Consider the following 20432-nt stretch of genomic DNA (forward strand, 5'->3'; position numbering starts at 1 on the left):
GCGGGTGAGGCAGCATCTATGGAGCAAAGGAATAGGTTTGGGTCGAGACGTTTCAGTCTGAAGAAGGGTCTCGACCCGAAACTTCACCTATTCCTTCGCTCCATAGATGCTGACTCACCCGCTGAGTTTCTCCAGCATTTTTGTCTATGTTCTCTCCATGAATGCCTTGGTTTCCTCTCGGTGTTCCATTTTCTTCCAATCACAAACAAGTGGCGGTAGATTAATTATTTTCTTCTAAATAATTCCTTAATGAGTGTTAATGGCAAAACCATCCAAGGAAGTTGATGGACATGTGTGTGAGAGAATACATTGCAGTAAAGAAAGGGACTGCTGGGTTTGTTTACCTGGTCATCTGCACAGATCTGACTGCATTGTTTCTTCATCATGACAGGGTAACTTTTATTATGGAATAGACAATTAAAACATTGAAGCTATGATTTACTTGTGTAGGCCACCAGGCTGTTTAATAATATTTTCTTCCTAATGTTTACTGTTACTGTCCAAATATTTTATTAGGGTAGGCCTGGAGGAGGTAAGCCCTCAAGGATAGTGTGTGATAAAACATAGGAAGGTGGGAACAGGGGCAGGCAATATATTCACTCTGCCTGCTTTTCCTGTACAGAGCCCTAGTGAGACCACACCTGGAGTATTGTGTGCAGTTTTGGTCCCCTAATTTGAGGAAGGACATTCTTGCTATTGAGGGAGTGCAGCGTAGGTTTACAAGGCTAATTCCCGGGATGGCGGGACTGTCATATGCTGAGAGAATGGAACGGCTGGGCTTGTACACTCTGGAGTTTAGAAGGATGAGAGGGCATCTCATTGAAACATATAAGATTGTTAAGGGTTTGGACACGCTAGAGGCAGGAAACATGTTCCCGATGTTGGGGGAGTCCAGAACCAGGGGTCACAGTTTAAGAATAAAGGGTAAGCCATTTAGAACGGAGAGGAGGAAACACGTTTTCTCACAGAGAGTTGTGAGTGTGGAATTCTCTGCCTCAGTGGGCGGTGGAGGCCGGTTCTCTGGATACTTTCAAGAGAGAGCTAGATAGGGCTCTTAAAGATGGCGGAGTCAGGGGATACGGGGAGAAGGCAGAAACGGGGTACTGATTGGGGATGATCAGCCATGATCCCATTGAATGGCAGTGCTGGCTCGAAGGGCCGAATGACCTACTCCTGCACTTATTGTCTATTGTCTATTGTCAATGAGGCCCGTGTCCTAAATCCCTTTACCTACCTTTTCCCTGTGATATTTACAAATTCAAAATTTCTAAACTCATTCCTTGAAGTCCAGATTTTTTAGAAATCAGCCCGAGGTGGGAGATTGCAACCTTCATGTGGTCCGCCCTGTATCGACTAATGCAATCAACCCGACATGCACAATCAAATAAGATCAAATAGAACAAGTTGTCCGACAACTTTAGGCTGTGCACGCCATATGCAAGAAGAAGAAGAAATCAGCTCTTATCCTAAATATCAAACCACGCAGAAATTACACAGCAATTTCTCACCCAGTACTTCCTCCCATAACTCGTAAAATCTGCCCTTGCTTTCCAGGAATGACGTAATAGTATGGAGAATCTAGATTTGCTATCTTTAACCTGTGAACTAATGCTGATTCTGAGTAACATTGAAATTAAAGGGTACTGAATGTGAGGTGTTCTTAATTGTTTCAAAGAAATATGCAGCACTGTCACTAAAACTGCCTGTTTCAGGAAATTAATGAATAAATATAAATACGTTTTAATTTCCTTCTTCCAAATTTCCTAAAGTATATTGATATCATCTTATAAATAAACATAATGCATGTTACAACTTAAGGGCCTGTCCCACTTGGGCGTAATTTGCACATCATTTACGCGACATCATTTACGCGTCACGGCGCACGACGAGCGAGTCATGACGCGCACGTGATGCACACATGGTGCGCATTACGTGCGGATGGTGCGTATTACACTCGCATGGTGCGTGGTGACGTAGGCAGTGACGAGCGGTCGCGCGCAGCGCCCCAGGATTTTGGGAAGTACAAAATCTTTGCACGCCATCTACGTGACGTGCAAATGATGCCCAAGTGTGACAGGCCCTTTAGATAGAGTCAGCTAATTCTTTATTAGTAGAATTGTGTGACGAAAACAAAACATTGGACTAAATTTCAGGTCAAATTTACAGGGAAACATTTTAATTAGATGCTAGATTCAAATTTATGAACCAAATTATATGGAACACTAAACTGGAATAGATGTGATTAATGGAAAAAAATAAAGTCTTCTTTGTTCTTTTAATATTTGATCAACATTTAGATAATATGGGCAGAACATGGGAAGGTAATATAATACTGGTTAACTGCTCCAAAGACAGCCACATTCACTATCAACATTATTTTAAATGGTAAATATAATTTTAGTTACCTTTTAACTTTTAGTTAATTTTAGTTAAGCATGTGCTCAAAGCCTCCACTCCTCATGAGGTCATAAAGGGATAGGAGTAGAATTAGGCCATTTGGCCCATCAAGTCTATCCTGCCATTCAATCATGGCTGATCTATCTCCCTCCTAACCCCATTCTCCTGCCTTCTCCACATAACCTCTGACACTTGTATTAACAAAAACTCTATCTTTGCCTTAAAAATATGCACTGACTTGGCCTCTGCGGCCTTCTGTGGCTACTATTATTAGAAGTTCCATTTCTCATTTCTACAAAGATCATAAATAACTTTCTTGACATTCATTTGTAATGGTTACACTTCCCATAATCTCTAACTCACAGTTGGTCTCACGACACTTAATCTGTTCTGATATTCTTTTAACCTCTTCTTTCAATGTAAATCTTGACATGCCATTTTTGTCCCTCAACTACTAATCCTTGAAATGAAATAAACACTCACAAATGCCAGAAGGGTTTCTATCTCTGTTACCTATCTCCTTCTCTCCATAGATGCACCCACTGAATTTCTCCAGCATTTTTGTGTACCTTCGATTTTCAAGCATCTGCAGTTCCTTCTTAAACACTCACAAATGCCAACTGACAATTAGTTCCAGATTGCTTTTACGTCATTTTGTATCCATGGTCACTTATATTAAACACATCCGTTGCTTAAACTACTCGATGTATTTTGTATTCTATGTATATGTGCTATGTGCTATCCATTCATCACTTTATAACACTGTCCTGTAATGGGCCGTTTTAAGGTGGGCGGCACAGTGGGTGACCATGTGGATGCCACCGTGGCACAGCGGTAAAGTTGCTACCTTACAGCCCCGGAGACCTTGGTTCGATCCTGACTATGTATCTGTACGGAGTTTGTACATTCTCCATGTGACTGTTTGGGTTTTCTCCAGATGCTCCGGTTTCTTCCCACATTCGAAAGACATGCATGTTTGTAGGTTAATTGGTCACTCTAAATTGTCCCTAGTGTGTAGGATAAAACAAATGTATATGGTGATTGTTGGTGGGCGCGAACTCAGTGGGCCGAAGACATCACCCAGATTGCACAATATTAGCAGCACATTATACAGCTTAACTATACTTTTATCGGCTACATTATTTCACCCTATAATGGACATTTCCTTTGTATGTACCCCCCCCCCCCCCCCCCCCCCCCCCCCCCCCCCCCCCCCCAGAATAACTTTATTTCTCTCATTATCAGTTTTGAAGAAGGGTGCTGCTCTTAAAAATAGCAGAATCAGGGGATATGGGGAGAAGGCAGGAACAGGGTACTGATTGGAGATGATCAGCCGTGATCACATTGAATGGCGGTGCTGGCTCGAAGGGCCAAATGGCCTACTCCTGTACCTATTGTCTATTGTTTCTCTTTGCATAGATGCTGACTGACCTCCTGACTTTCTTTCCAGCAATTTCTGTTTATATTTCAGCCTTCATCTGGAATTCTTTTTGATTTTTGTTCTCCATTATAAAGCTCTGATTGCTTAGCATTATTTTTAAACTGCATAGAAGTAGAATTTTGATGCCATATTGCCTTTGGTATTATTGAGTTATAAGAAATTTGAACCTCATTAAGTCTTGCTACAAATACCATGGTGATAGTTTAGTAGATTATTATATTTCAAATGTTATTGCTTTCCATTTTTAACCTTGTAAGAACTATAAAGAATTCAGAACAGCTTATGACAACTGAAACCTACCAGTACTGAAAAAATAAATAAAAGGAAATGAATTAAATGCACAGATCCAGCCTTTTGTTTTTATCAGTCATTTCTGCCTTCCTGATTTTAGATACTTAACAGTATGCTTCTCATTTTTACATTCTTCCCATGGGTATGTTCCTGGCACCTAATAGCTTTTAGAGTATCTCCTCACAGCTATCGATGCCAGTCTAATATCCCAGCATTACAGGAACAAAAATGTACTTTAAACTTCTACCTTCCTACTGAGTCCATTTAATGCCTCCTCAGTGCTTTTCCTCATTTTCCAAAAATAGTGATCTAACGCTTAGTGTTAGATTTTATCAAATAAATGTAAAGAGCACATGGTGAATGAAGCATGGCGGGGATCATTTTAACCACCATAACGTAAGTTAAATGAAGAGGAATCAAAATTATTTTTTTACATTTCTCCCAATTTTATTTTCACTACCCAGTCGGTAACAATTTCTCTCTTTCCTCAAGGATTATTGATGTAAAATATTTTCCTCTGTGGATAAAATCGATGCCTTCTAAGCTGCCTAAGTGTGACAGGCATACCTGTAAATAAACCCACAGAAGAAACTGTAAAGCTAAATGATACTACTAGCTGGCAGATTAATTCAGCTATCCCCAATAATGTGTTAATCATGGCCACTGAGCTAGCTGCCTGCAGCTGCTGATATTTATTCCAAGACATATTCATTTCTGTCTAATTTGGCTTTCATTCTTGCTTGGAATTAATTGAAGCAGTGCTGAGAAGAGCCCAATCAATTAGTGCGATGTTGTAGTTTAATCCCATCCATGACTAGATAGGATAATGACATATTAATGACGTTTGTGCACATTCAGGGTAGGCTGCATTATCATTTCTAGTCCCTGATATTGTTTTCCGTTATTGGGATGCATCACAGCATGGTTTGGGAACAGCTCCATCCAAGACCGCAAGAAATTGCAGAGAATTGTGGACGCAGCACAGACCATCACGCAAACCAACCTCCCTTGCATTGGCTCCATTCACACTTCACCCTGCCTCGGCAAGGCCACCAGCATAATCAAGGACAAGTCTCACCCTGGTCACTCCCTCTTCTCCTCCCTCATCAGGCAAGAGGTACAGAAGTGTGAAAACGCACACCTCCATATTCAGGGACAGTTTCTTCCCAGCTGTTATCAGGCAACTGAACCATCCTACCACAACAAAAGAGCAGTCCTGGGCTACCATCTACCTCATTGGAAACCCTCGAACTATCTCTAATTGGACTTTACTGGACTTTACCTTGCATTAAACATTACTTAATTTTGTACACTGTGAATGGCTCGATTGTAATCATGTATTGTCTTTCTGCTGACTGGTTAGCAAGCAACAAAAAGCTTTTCACTGTACCTGTATCCACTGTAAACTAAGCTAAACTAAACTAATCTAAACTGTGTAGATTTCCACACTGTTGGTGTAAAAAATATAGACATATTGTGTAAGGAGTTATAGATGTTTAATTACATTGGGATGGTCCCTCTTTGAGGAGAATGATGGGAGTACTGCCTACCCCTTCTGATACTCTTGGCAGGTTTTCTGCGCCCATCACTCCCAACGTCACCTCATGGTGTGCAAGGCAAATCTGCTGACATTTATCTGGTTGACTTGGTCTCTTTGCCTCACTCTTCCCTGCTGTCATTTGTCTCCTCTATTGCAGCCAAAGTGTATGTTGCTGCTTGGGTTCTAGGAAGGGCTAGCAAATGTTCTCGGATTGCTGCACAAAGCAAAGGGAGCCACAATAATGCAGTTATAAAATATTTTTTGGCCAAATCGGTGATATTTTGCAAGGGCAGCATAGTGGTGCGGTGGTAGAGTTGCTGCCTTACAGCACCAGAGACCCGGGTTCAATCCTGATTACGGATGCTGTCTGTCTGTATGGAGTTTGTACATTCTCCCTGTGACCGCAAAGTCGCCAGAACTTTGCAGCAGATTGTTTCTGGGGTTCATTAAAAGTGAGTGCAGATTGTGCACATAGGTCAGCAACAAGCTGACCCACCATCTGAGTAGCAGCAAGCTCTCTGCCATTACTACGGAGATTTATCTTAAACTGCTTCTAAATTTGCAGCATTTCCTTTGCTATCGACTAAAAGAGTATTTTTCAGGTTTATATTCCAATAAGTATAAAATATATTGGACCACATCATATTCTAACATCCTATCAGATATGCCTGTTAACCAAACTATATTGTACATAAACATAGAACATAGAAATTAGGTGCAGGAGTAGGCCATTCGGCCCTTCGAGCCTGCACCGCCATTCAATATGATCATGGCTGATCATATGTCATTGTCAATGTCAAAATGTCATTGTAACTGTGATTTGATGCATGCAAATATCTTGGATATCACTTGAATGATGTTCTTTATTCTCAAGAAGTAATTAAAATCTGTTGTAAAAGTTTAAGATTTATTGATTGGTTTTAACAACAGTAAATCATCAGTCCCATGCATCAGTCCCTCTATCCCCATCATCTATAAACTGCGCCACCCCTGGGCATCCGTGGTCGAGCTCCATAATATTGATGTGGTCCAGGATACCGTGGTTGGCCTGGCAGTTGTCCAGGGTTTCTTGGCCTTGGTGGTCGAGTAACAGCGACCCGCGGTGGAGCAACAAGTCTCATTCCCCTGTCACTGGGTAGACAAGCACTAGGATTTGAAGGCTGGTTAGAAGAATTAACGCCATTCCGTATATTGTCCACCTGACCAACAGCTGCACGCGTGGTATCTGCATGGAAAACAGGGATTTAGGTGTTCTTTACTATAAATACTTTTCAAATGCATTCACCTTCCTCAAAATTGAAAAGGAATATATTATTAATCTATACCAATTACGAATCACTTGCTGTTTTGTTCCTCTTCTGAATATCTCCCTCCTATTGGGTGCCTCCTATTTCTTATTCATATGCAGCCCTTTGGATATATAATTTGAAGGTATGATGATATATTCCGCATTTGCAAAGTCAATGTGTTGCTGAACATTGTCGACACCTCACTCAATCCCTTTTCTGACTGATTCGTCACACTCCCTTTACAAACTCCAGTGATGGATGAACTGACATTTCCGATTTAACACAAAATTAATCAAATTCACTGTCTTCATTCCATTCTGACCACTGTTTTTTCTGATCTCCCCGGCCACTGTTTGATTTAGTAATGGACTGTAACAGTCCTTGGCATTGTATCTGATCACAAACCAAGCTTCCGATCGCATAGCTGTTGCCAACACCAAGATAATCTACTTACTTGGAGACACAAGGAACTGCAGATGCTGGAATCTTGAGTAAGACACAAAGTGCTGGAGGAACTTAGCAAGTCAGACAGAATCTGTGGAGGGAATGAATCAGTCTAACGAAGGGTCCCGACCCAAAACATTGCCTGTGACCATTCCCTCCACAGATGCTATTGACCTACTGAATTTCTCCAGCATTTTGCATTTGCAATCAAGATTCCAGCATCTGCAGTTCCATTTTACTGCTCCATTGTAAATTCTCCTCACAGTATGTTCTGTGAAATCCTCTCTCATTACTCCCCCTCTGTGATTCCTCCCGCTTTCCTGCATCAATCTAAAGAAGAGTCCTGATCCGAAACGTCACCTGTCAATTCCCTCCAGAGATGCTGCCTGACCTTCTAAATTCCCCCAGCACTTTGTCACTTATAGAAACATAGAAACATAGAAAATAGGTGCAGGAGTAGGCCATTCGGCCCTTCGAGCCTGCACCGCCATTCAACATGATCATGGCTGATCATCCAACTCAGTATCCTGTACCTGCCTTCTCTCCATACCCCCTGATCCCTCTAGCCACAAGGGCCACATCTAACTCCCACTTAAATATAGCCAATGAACTGGCCTCAACTACTTTCTGTGACAGAGAATTCCACAGATTCACCAATCTCTGTGTGAATGTTTCTTTTCACATCTCGGTCCTAAAAGATTTCTCCCTTATCCTTAAACAGTGACCCCTTGTCCTGGACTTCCCCAACATCGGGAACAATCTTCCTGCATCTAGCCTGTCCAACCCCTTAAGAATTTTGTAAGTTTCTATAAGATCCCCCCTCAATCTTCTAAATTCCAGCGAGTACAAGCCAAGTCTATCCAGTCTTTCTTCATATGAAAGTCCTGCCATCCCAGGAATCAGTCTGGTGAACCTTCTCTGTACTCCCTCTATGGCAATAATGTCTTTCCTCAGATTAGGAGACCAAAACTGTACGTAATACTCCAGGTGTGGCCTCACCAAGTACAACTGCAGTAGAACCTCTACTTTCCTGTTCTCACATTTATCCACATTATACTGCATCTGCCATACATTTGTCACTCACCCAAGCTATCTGTCACCCTGCAGCCTCACAGCATCCTCCTCACAGCTAACACCGCCCCCCAGCTTCCTGTCATCCACAAACATGGAGATATTGCATTCAATTCCCTCATCCAAATCATTAATATATATTGTAAATAGCTGGGGTCCCAGCACTGAGCCTTGCGGTACCCCACTAGTCACTGCCTGCCATTCTGAAAAAGACCAGTTTACTCCTACTCTTTGCTTCCTGTCTGCCAGCCAGTTCTCTATATCATTGTTTTCTCATCTGTTCCACCCCTATCTCAGTTCATTTGCTACTAATCCTAATCCATGCTTTGATTGTTGGCATACTTGATATTACAATGTCATAATAATACTTTGGTAATTATCATCAAGGTCCACCTGTTCATTATCAAATGTGTTCTTCATTGCTGGTCCAACCAAAGTGTTTCATACTTCTCCTTGAATCATACAATTAGAGAGATACACACACAGAAACAGGACCTTCATCTCATCAAGTCCATGGCATCGACGAAGCACCAAGTGTAACTCTAATCCTACCCAAACCCACTTTAGTCTTTGCACTTAACTATCAACTCCCAGTTTCTACCAATGGCGGCAAATTACAATGAATGGTCAACCAACCAACCCGCACACGTTCTGGATAAGGGTGGAAACTCGAGCATTTAGAAGAACCCCATGCAGTCACAGGACAAACATGCAAACACCACGCAGAGGCCAGGACTTGACCCAAGTCTCCTGAGCTATGGAGCAGTAGCTGAACTAGCTGTGTCACTGTGTCACCTTTACATTGAATGGCATCATATTTTCGCTTTCTATTGTATCCTGAAGTCTTATAATATCTTATGATTATTCACTATTCTTATTCACGATGTCTTATGATTATTCATTATTGTGGCCTTGTCAAACATAAGTTTTAGCACTACATGCTACGAATCCCAGTTGTGGAGACACTGGTATCGTTGTTTCGTTGTAGGACATTGATCATTCTTTTTTATTCTGGATTTTAATTCATGTATTGTGGTTTTTTTAAATATATATAATTTATGATGTTTTTATAGGTGATATATACTGAGGTTTTATATGTATTTCATGGTGTTTTTATATGCAATGTATTTTTATGTAATGTTGTCCCTTGTCTGGACCTTGAGTCTGAAATAAAGTTTATTATTATTATTACTAAACTATCAAACTTGACATTATCTATGGTTTATAAAAACTGAAAAGCTGATTAATGCCAAAGATTTCCTATTCTGCACACTCACAGTGAGTATTAGTTGCAGAGGTGTTAATACCCTCTCTCACTCATTTTAATGCCAATTTGGAACTGTTCTTTGCACTCAAAATTCCGCCAAACTCTTGTGCCAGATTTCACAGCTCCATTTTACTCCAATATTCTACTATAACAAAGAAAATGCCTTTCCAAATTACAGAGAACTGTTTTCAGCATTCATTTTACCGTTAATCTCAGTTCGTTTTCCATACCTTTTTTCAATGAATTTTGCATTTGTTCCATTTGATTTGCTGCAGCATCAGCATTCTTTTTGCTCCTCTTTTTGTTTTCTTCACTTTGCTGTTATTAATTCAATCAAAAAAAAAAAGTTATTTTTAAAGCATAGTCAGGGAGAAATTCATTTTCAGTTGTTTGTATTAAACCCACACTTTAGAAGTAGCTAAATGCTTCTCAAAATTGGTTTTAACCACGTCAAGAGTTCTGGAACCATACCTCTAGCTAGAAAATAGTATGTCACTCTGCTGGTTAGGAAAGGTGAGAAAAGGAAAGCAAGGAAATAAATAATGACCAGGAGAAGGAGGGGAAGTCCTTGAACCTGACCAGGCTCAGAGAATGCCTGACGGCAGGTGATGAGGATAATATGCAGATGTACTAAGTGACAACGTGTGGTGAACAGCTTTGCACAGGAATTATGTTGGAATTGATTTCTCTAACTTTGTAACCCTTGCTTCCCCCTCTCTCCATCCATCCGCCATCCAAGTTGTACCAGCTTCAAAGTTGTCTTGTTGACTCTCATTGTTTGTAACTCGTTTTCACCTAGTCCCAAGCTAACAATGGCCTGTTTCCTTTATCATTGTTACATTTTTGCATATCTTTCATTAATTTGTTCTATATCTCTAAATCACCGTCTATATCTCTCGTTTCCCTTTCCCCCCGACTCTCAGTCCGAAGAAGGGTCTCAACCCAAAACGTCACCTATTTCTTTTCTCCAAAGATGCTGTCTGACCCATTGAGTTACTCCAGCTTCTTGCGTCTATCTTTCAGTTTAGTTTAGTTTAGATTAGTTTAGTTCCGTTTAGTTCATTTTAGTTTAGTTTAGTTTAGTTTAGTTTAGTTTAGTTTAGTTTAGTTTAGTTTAGTTACACCCTAGTTTATGGGTTAACTGTTCAGAAGTTTGTTATCAGAGTGTTTCGAGCATTTGCCTTTTTATTCATTTAATGAGGATCGGGAGATTGAATTCAATTCACATTTGGTTCAATCAATATGCCTCTTCCCCACTCTCCTCAAGATGAAGGATATGATATGATCTGATGTGGTGGGAATCGACCCAGACGTGTCTTTAAGACATACAGATAACATGAAATATTTAGGACAGACACAAAATTTCCAACAGGAAAATATGAGAATGTAAGAACATCAGAAATAGAAGCCGAAGTGGTAATTTGCCCCTTTGATTTGGTTTTAATCCTGCTCCACCAGACAACAAGACCATGGGTTACATTCTAGCTCAAGTACAAGGGGCTGTGTGGATATGTATGATTATGTATTTACAGCTTGCTGTGCATTTCCATGCGGTATTGGCACATAATGTCCTAAGTCGCACAACATTCATACATTTGGAAGTGCAACCTATTGTCATGGCAGGAGCTCTTAAAATGTTCCCCATCTTGACAACTGCTGTTTCAAATTGTGATGTTATTGGTTCAACTTTTTATTAAATGGCTTCAGCGGGGACTGAACATGAAATTGCATCCTGAGGGACAAAGTGCATCATGCGGTCAGGGGTTAGAATGCGAGGCAAAGAATAGAATGTCTGGCCCACCTCCCATCAATTAATGTCATACCCATCACGTAAGACCATTGATTGTTTTCACTGGAATGGTTCCCAACACTGGATTAGGTAAGAACAGTCTCGCCTTGCACTTGAATAGACTTTCTTCCTTCCTTTAAGGTATGCTTTTGGTGACAAGACCCAGATGGTTTTTGAAAAGCATACACAGGCATAACCGTTGCAGCAGTACATCTAAACATGCATCACACAACAACTGACAACACTGTTTCATTTCAGCTGCATCTGAATATGAGCATAACAATGACATTTCATTGCCGTCTACGTGCGCACAGAAGTGCTGGTCACATTTAGTGATCACATTTCCATTTCCAAACAACTGCATAAAAACATGCATTATTTTCCTTTATTAATGCAAGTACTTACATTTTGCAATTTCTTCTTCAGTTCCAGGTTTGCAGCCTTGTATGATTTAGAAGTTGTCTGAAGATAATATATAGCCAAACTACAAAATGGTAAGAATTACATTAATGTTAAATTCTCTAATCTGACGGTAGGAGTTTGCAATTCAAAAATAATTGAGTTACGTGTCACATAGGTGTAGAGGAAGTTCAGACATTCAATTACCTTGAATTCATTAATTATTACAATTGATAACATCCAGTTGTACATTTCTTTCCCACAGACCTAAACATTTGTGATGTTAGTTCAAACGCAATGTTATTTTAATTTTTATACAGTTATTCCCAAGTATATTTGGTTAGGTTTAAATGATTCTCTTCTTACGATATTAATTATTCTTTCACTAAAATTCATTCTCTTCCAGCCCCAAACACAACCAGTCACATCATCACTTCCTTTATCAATGGCTTGATGTGCATTGGTTGTTAGTTAGACCTTTATCACCTCCTTCAAGTTAGTGCATTATGAATCCTTGCAATATCGTCCACTATTAAATTGCAGAGTTCTACAGTGAAGACTAATAATATCCTTACTATAAAATCTAAATTTGCAATAGATTTTACATTAATGATACATAATATTTTGGAAAAGTATTGCAGATCAAATCTGGGCTTTTCAGATCAACAACCCACTATCCAAACAGCTGAACTATTGGGCGGATTTCAGTTACAGGAACATTTCTAATGTATACATAGCAAATTTGCAGATGACACAAAGATGGGTGGCAGTGTGAACTATGAGGAGGATGTTCATAGTCCAAAGATAGCGGAGTCCGGGTATATTGGGAGAAGGCAGGAACGGGGTACTGATTGGGGATGATCAGCCATAATCACGTTAAATGGCCTACTCCAGCACCTATTGCCTATTGTCTACTGTCTATTGATGTGATGAGGATGCAGGGTGACTTGAACAGGTTGGGTGAATGGGCAGATGCAGTTTAATGTGGATAAATGTGAGGTTATCCACTTCGGTGGCAAGAACAGGAAGGCAGATTATTATCTGAAAGGTGTCAAGTTAGGAAAAGGGGAAGTACAACGAGATCTGGGTGTCCTTGTACATCAGTCACTGAAAGTAAGCAAGCAGGTACAACAGGCAGTGAAGAAAGCTAATGTCATGTTGGCCTTCATATCAAGATGTGTCGAGTATAGGAGCAAAGAGGTCCTTCTGCAGTTGTACAGGGCCCGGGTGAGACCACACCTGGAGTATTGTGTGCTGTTTTGCTCTCCAAATTTGAGGAAGCACATTCTTGCTATTGAGGGAGTACAGCGTAGGTTCACGAGGTTAATTCCCAGGATGGCGGGACTGTCATATGTTGAAAGAATGGAGCGACTGGGCTTGTATACACTGGAATTTAGAAGGATGAGAGGGGATCTTATTGAAACACATAAGATCATTAAGGGATTGGACATGCTAGAGGCAGGAAACATGTTCCCGATGTTGGGGGAGTCCAGAACCAGGGGCCACAGTTTAAGAAAATGGGGTAGGCCATTTAGAAAGGAGATGAGTAAAAACATTTTCATCCAGAGAGTTGTGAATCTGTGGAATTCTCTGCCTCAGAAGGCAGTGGAGGTGGATTCTCTGGATGCTTTCAAGAGAGAGTTAGATAGAGCTCTTAAAGATAGCGGAGTCAAGGGGTATGGGGAGAAGGCAGGAATGGGGTACTGATTGTGGATGATCAGCCATGATCACAGTGAATGGTGGTGCTGGCTCGAAGGGCTGAATGGCCTACTCCTGCACATATTGTCTATTGTCTATAGCTGAAGATATATATGACACATTCAAAATTACAAACTGAAAAAGAAAGGTTAAATTGAAATACTTACACCATGAGTAAAATGAAAGAAAGAATCAAACCAGGATTGCTTGCTGCACTGAAAACTTTTGCAAACCAGGCTGGAAAATCATTGTCCAATGTTTCTTGAATAACATCAAACATTCTATATTTCCCACTGTAATGGAAAAATCACAACACATTAATCACCTTTGCTTTAACCTGCTATGATACTTACTTAAAGCCAAAGTCAGATGTTTCTTTGATGGCTATTTCAGTAAAATGTTTTCATGGCTTTTGCTGAATTTTCATTACATTTTCCTAGACTCGTACTAGAATTCAGCAGATTCACTGGCAAAATAATACAGCTTTTAACTATTAACTTGATCAATTAACCTCTCATTGGACTTATTCAGGACTAACAGCTTCAACCACGATAGCAGGAGGGGTGCCCCAACTTAGAGCATTGATTGTAAAATTTACAGTGCTCTTCCCCAGGTTGCTATCTGATGACTCCTGCCAGGAATGTGAGATCAATGCCACAGTGCAATTGGAGACATTGTTAGGTTTGAAGCAAAATTATTCACCTAAATGGTCCACAATCAAAAGATGGTGGTATCGAAACAATTGTGTAAACCGCAGGCAGTGTTGACAGGAACAAGATAATCAGCAGCATAGCCATATAGAAGTTATTGGATCTTGATGCCTTAAACACTCGCGCATGTGGAACGTTGGTACACATAACAGCCCAACACTGTAAGTACATGGAAGCCAGGAGACGTAAAACGTTGATAGCTGGAAGGCACGGAGCGTAAAAGGCACCCATCCTATGGAAAATAAAAGGAAAAGGAATTGTTGCTTTATGTTCCAACATTACAGATCTATTTTTCTTCAATTACAAACAGCAAAGATAATCCTATTCGGTTTGAGTTTAGTTTATTGTTACATGTACATTGAAAAGCTTTGGTTGTGTGCGAACCAGTCAGTGGAAAGACAATACTTTTGAGCCATCCACAGTGTACAGATACATGATAACGGGAATAAGGTGTGTAATGTTTAGTGCAAAATAAAGCCCAGTAAAGTCTGATCAAAGATAGTCCAAGGTCTCCAATAAGATATATTGTAGCTCAGGACTGCTCTCTAGTTGCATATAGGATGGCTCAGTTGCCTGATAGCAGCACTTGGTTCCATATTATTAAACTTGCATGGATGCATTTGAATAAATCAAGAAGGATTTTTAAGCAGTGTGTGGTTTCCCTGGAAATTATTATTGTGATAAAATATGCTAATTAATTCATTGGCTGTTTTAAAGAACAATCTGATATGTTAAATTTGTCATGAAATACATTTTTCCATTGGATAATAAGATATGTTGTTTTTTTCTTGTCCTGCTATTCCCAGTAGGGAATATCTATTTATTTAAATTAATTATTTTAATTAATTGCCTGTTCATAGAGTCATAGAGCTATACAGTATAGAAACAGGCCCTTCACACCACCTTAGTACTTCTAATACTTCTGTTAACATATAAGGTAAGGAGTTATTATTAATTAACATATCTTATATGTCTGCAGGTCTGTAACCACCAGGGAACTAACAAGCAGGATTTTAAAGCAGCAACAATATTCCAATAGAATATTTATCTCGTGGAAGTAACTGAAAGTAATGTCATTCATTTCTTCAAACCTTCATCATTTTGACTATTTTTAATTCAGCAAAATGCATCTGGGATTACAATAAATTATTTAATTCAGTTATTAATTTTTGTAAAGTCATCTATACTCATATTTCAATTTTAAAAAATCCAAATTAATTGGAATATCTGTTAATAACATAAAGTCTAAGCATTACTGTCTAGGAGGCCCTGCAATAATGACAATATCAAATAAGAGGTGTGGCAGGAGGTTAACTTGCTGCCTTCTTCTCTTAGCTGAATGAACCTTTCATTTTTCATCTTGCGAGGATCTTGAGCTGAATTACGAAGAGTTTGATAATAGATGTTGGCTTCAGTTTCTTGAGGGCTATGTGAAACACAAGTTGAAAATAAATATCTTAGAATGTACAACCTTCCTGCTCCACCCACCATATCATGCCTTGATTGAAGATCAAACCCAAAACGTTCCCGCTAATGTCAAATTCTCCATAGGAGGGCTAAACAAAAATAATAACTTTTTTCAATCATTTCTGCCAAATATTTATCATTATTTATAATTGTTCATATTATGTTGTACTTTTGTTACAGGCAGTGCATGCATGTGTCTGCATGTCTGTGTGGCTGTGAAAATATAAGTCAGTTCTTACAAATCCGTACTCGAGATCCCAGCACCAGCAATAGTTGACGAATCTGACAAATACAGCACGAAAAAAGTCACCGACCAGTATAGTTATGACGGTAGTCAAAGTATCTGAAACGGTGAGTCGCACAAACTCCTGCAAGAAGGCAGAATTACACAGTGACATTGGTATATTTCTCAGGTTCCAGTAAAAATCTCTGCCTGAATTACAATTGTTATTATCATGACACAAGACTTGTTTTGCCCTTGAATAAGATCAAACCAAATTAATGTTGCAAGTGAAAAATTAAGATAACTAAAGGCAAAATTACATTTATTTCCCTGAAGGCAGTATTAATACAGAAGGAAGAATTACAAGGTTAACGCTCAAGATATTTCTGTTCCTTACTAAATTTGTGGATCTAATGACATTGTATTAACTGAGGACTCAAAAAAAATAGTTTGGGCCATTCCTAGGTTAAGCTTATGACCCTACTCACCCCACCCATACTTCTTGTCATAGATTGTATTCTGCATTCTTTCAAATAAACAACTCAATACTTTTTTTTTAATGGTTTAGTCCACTTTGTTTGCTGCAAAAGCTGTCTGTTGGTAGATTTAGGATAGACACAAAGTGCTGGAGTAACTCAGTAGGTCAGGCAGCATCCCTGGAAAGAAAGGATGGGTGTCGTTCCGGTGATTACCCTTTTTCAGACTGATGTACATTTCATTAATCAACCTCCTGAAAACCTAAACCCCACTACAATGTACAACTTATTTCTGGAGATCTTGGGAACGAGTTCAAATGACAGAGATCTTGGTGATTAAAGTTAGCAGTCATTGTTTTAACAAGAGATACCTGTCCCACCATCGTCTCCCAACAAGGTCCTCTAGGTACAATTGCAGGATCTACGTCTAATGGAGGACGTGTTGATGAGTTCCCTAACCATGTTCCATTGTAAAGACTGTTTTCCCAGATTGTGATATTGTATCGAATAATCTTCTCTTCTTCGAGCTGAAATGAAAGAAGCAACATGATGTAAAATAACTCCTTCAGCTTGAAATGTAATTTTGAGTGTGAAGATATAACGATAGCTATTGCATTATTCTTACCTTGAGATTAATTTCATCCAACAAAGCAATAATAAATGTGTAGAGATTACCAAGAAACAAAGCAAAAATGCGTCCCAGTTGCCATTGGAGTGCAATCCGTGGGTGGTAATTTTCTAAAGGACTGATGATGTCAAATAACATTGGACAGAACATACCCAGCAGTGACATTACCATATTTACCTAACAAAAACAACATGTTAGCACATATTGTAATAACATCACATACAGTTTAATCAAATAAATACTGCTGAGCATCAGTATAATATTTCAATCATTTAAAAAACAATGATCTGACTCAACATGGATAGGCCAGGTTTGGAGGGATGTGGACCAAAGGTGGGATTAGTGTAGCTGTGACATGTTGGCCGGTGTGGGCAAGTTGGGCCAAACAGCCTGGTTCCACACTGTATCTCTCTAAGAGAGAGTTCAATATAGATCTTAGGGCTAAGGAATCAAGGGATGTGGGGAGAAAGCAGGAATGGGGTACTGATTCTGGATGTTCAGCCATGATCATATTGAATGGTGGTGTTGATTCGAATGGCCGAATGGCCTACTCTTGCACCTATTTTCTATGCTTCTATGTTTCTATGTTTCTATGACTCGATGACTCGATAACAAATATAAAATCTTCAGAATAATCATATCCAATCATGGGTTTTAATCCCAATAACATTTAATAGGGCAATGTTTTTAAAAACATCATGTGAAAACAGAAAAAATGCAGAGAAATCCTAATACTTAGTTATGTTACTGATTACAGATGTTGAAGAGATTCCACATTGAAGAAAATTAGGTTGGACACTAACTTCATTTCTTTCCCACCATCCGTAGTCTTCCAGTCCTTGCTGTGCAAACTTCTGAGACCTTCTGACGACAAAGAAAATCAAGTAGCCACTTCCTGCCAAAGTGAGGAGCACCAGGAAATTGGCCAGAACCCGTAAGAACCTGGTTAAATGGATGTTTCCTTCTTTCCGATTCTCTTGTTCTTCAAGAATGGATTCCTGTGTTGAAGGAAATTATTTCAAGTCATATGTAAATGTCCAAAAGTACCTGTCCGCAAGAAGGCTTGCAAATCTTGGGTGAATAGGTTATGTTAGATATATTTTTAGGTTCACTAATCTATCAGTGTGCAGCAGAATGTGAACAGAATTAGCAAGTGTCCGTCTATAGTTGTGTGGAAGATCCGTGCCTTATCAATACTAATCCTGTAGGTGTAAGCAACTTGAAATCCAGCAGGGGTCACGTATCACATTGAGCATAATAAAAGCGCCTCAAAGAAAATCAATTGAAAGATTGCTTGATGAATATTTTAATAACTTTTTTTATGTCAATGATAAAATGAATTACCCATAAGAAAATGTCTTCTATACCTGTGAAAAAGTGTGGAACTAAACAAACTATAATCCCAAAATTGATTTTGTTATGTTATCTCAGACCTATATATGCTTTAAATGTCATTAACAACATTCCCCTCTTCTCATTTCCTTGTGACCTATTCACTCATGTGCCCATCAACTCTCTTTTGATTCATTTCATGCCATTTACTGACACTAAGGGTTAATTCACTGGGGCCAATTAACCCACTCACATAGTTTCGAGATGTGGAAGGAAACACGAGCATTTGTGGAAACATGTATAGTCATGAGCAGAACATGCAAACTCCACCTAGACTTGACCTGAGGTTAGGTTCCTTGGAGCCCGTGAGGCTGCAACACTAGATGGGTTTGATGCACAGAGTCTCTTGCCCAGAGTAGGTGAATCGAGGACCAGAGGACATAGGTTTAAGGTGAAGGGGAAAATATTTAATAGGAATCTGAGGGGTAACTTTTTCACTCAATGAGTGGTGGGTGTATGGAACAAGCTGCCAGAGAAGTAGTTGAGGGACTATCCCAACATTTGAGAAGCAGTTAGACAGGTACGTGGATATGACAGGTTTGGAGGGATATGGACCAAATGCTGGTAGGTGGGACTAGTGTAGTGGGGACATGTTGGCCAGCGCGGGCTAGATGGACCGAAGGGCCTGTTTCCATACTCTATGACTCTATGACTCTAATTGCTGTACCAATCTGCTGTCTCATTGCCCTGTCATATCCTTTAGTAACCTTTTTATCTTTTCAAATCTCTATGGGGAATCAAATGATAATCAATTTACTAATCAAGGATTATTGATTGTGCACACTTTAATGTTATAAGTATTGTTGTGGCACGGGTGATTTATTTTAAGCAACAATAATCTTACATTCAAAAACTGACATTGGACGATTCTCACCTCCTCTACCAAATAAGAATGAAACCTAGGATTTGATACTCTGAACAGCATTCAAAGTAGTGGCCATTACTAAAAAAAATGACTCAAACAAATCACTTGATGTCTGAAGTATAATGCTAAGTTTAGAGAATTAAACTTTAAGAAGGTATGAATGACAACAGCAAAGTAATATGTACCTTAAAGCTGGTGGTGATGGAAGCAAATTTGTTATCTGCAGTTTCCGCATTGCCTATCAAGTAGTCCCAGCTTGTAAACATCTTCCAACTGAAGTTAAAGCTTGTGTCATCTCCTCCGCCCTCCTCATTCGCATTACTTGCCATTCTGTGAAGATGTTATAGCTTTATCTTAGGGGTGTAATGACAGCTAATTCATTATTATATTCAAGGACACAAGAACTATGTCACAATAAGATTTAACTGGCTGCTGGGTATTTGGCAGCAAGTTATGTAGTGAAAAATGTAAAACCAAGTCCAATTACAATGACACTCAACCTTTTTCCTCATGCATTTCCATACTATTACACACAACAAAAGCCCTCCATTCACTCAGTCAACACCTGCCACAGCTATGAATCACGTCTTCTAATTCCCTAATTATCAAGAAAGACTGGATAGACTCGGCTTGTACACGCTAGAATTTAGAAGATTGAGGGGGGATCTTATAGAAACTTACAAAATTCTTAAGGGGTTGGACAGGCTAGATGCAGGAAGATTGTTTCCCGATGTTGGGGAAGTCCAGAACTAGGGGTCACAGTTTATGGATAAGAGAGAAGTGTTTTAGGACCGAGATGAGAAAATCATTTTTTACACATAGAGCGGTGAATCTGTGGAATTCTCTGCCACAGAAGGTAGTTGAGGCCAGTTCATTGGCTATATTTAAGAGGGAGTTAGATGTGGCCCTTGTGGCTAACGGGATCAGGGGGTATGGAGAGAAGGCAGGGATGGGATACTGAGTTGGATGATCAGCCATGATCATATCGAATGGCGGTGCAGGCTCGAAGGGCCGAATGGCCTACTCCTGCACCTATTTTCTATGT

The 20432-nt window shown here is 39.6% G+C and overlaps 1 protein-coding gene across 1 annotated transcript in view; it reads right to left on the minus strand.

The window, feature by feature from the left end:
- Window positions 1-6523: 6523 nt before the first annotated feature.
- tmc1 (transmembrane channel-like 1) overlaps window positions 6524-20432 on the minus strand; it is a 54930-nt gene continuing 41021 nt past the window's right edge. Inside the window, exons 10-20 of the mRNA XM_055633086.1 lie at window positions 19573-19717; window positions 17934-18128; window positions 17128-17307; window positions 16874-17029; window positions 16043-16171; window positions 15825-15892; window positions 14329-14568; window positions 13794-13919; window positions 11935-12013; window positions 9971-10058; window positions 6524-6894 (exon numbers count right to left, since the gene is read on the minus strand). Coding sequence (XP_055489061.1) covers window positions 6638-6894; window positions 9971-10058; window positions 11935-12013; window positions 13794-13919; window positions 14329-14568; window positions 15825-15892; window positions 16043-16171; window positions 16874-17029; window positions 17128-17307; window positions 17934-18128; window positions 19573-19717 — 1663 coding nt within the window. The 3' untranslated portion in view covers window positions 6524-6637. The remainder of the gene's footprint in view (window positions 6895-9970; window positions 10059-11934; window positions 12014-13793; window positions 13920-14328; window positions 14569-15824; window positions 15893-16042; window positions 16172-16873; window positions 17030-17127; window positions 17308-17933; window positions 18129-19572; window positions 19718-20432) is intronic.

Source organism: Leucoraja erinacea, chromosome 3 (assembly GCF_028641065.1).
Source record: "Leucoraja erinacea ecotype New England chromosome 3, Leri_hhj_1, whole genome shotgun sequence".
In the NCBI taxonomy this organism is placed as follows: Eukaryota; Metazoa; Chordata; class Chondrichthyes; order Rajiformes; family Rajidae; genus Leucoraja; species Leucoraja erinaceus.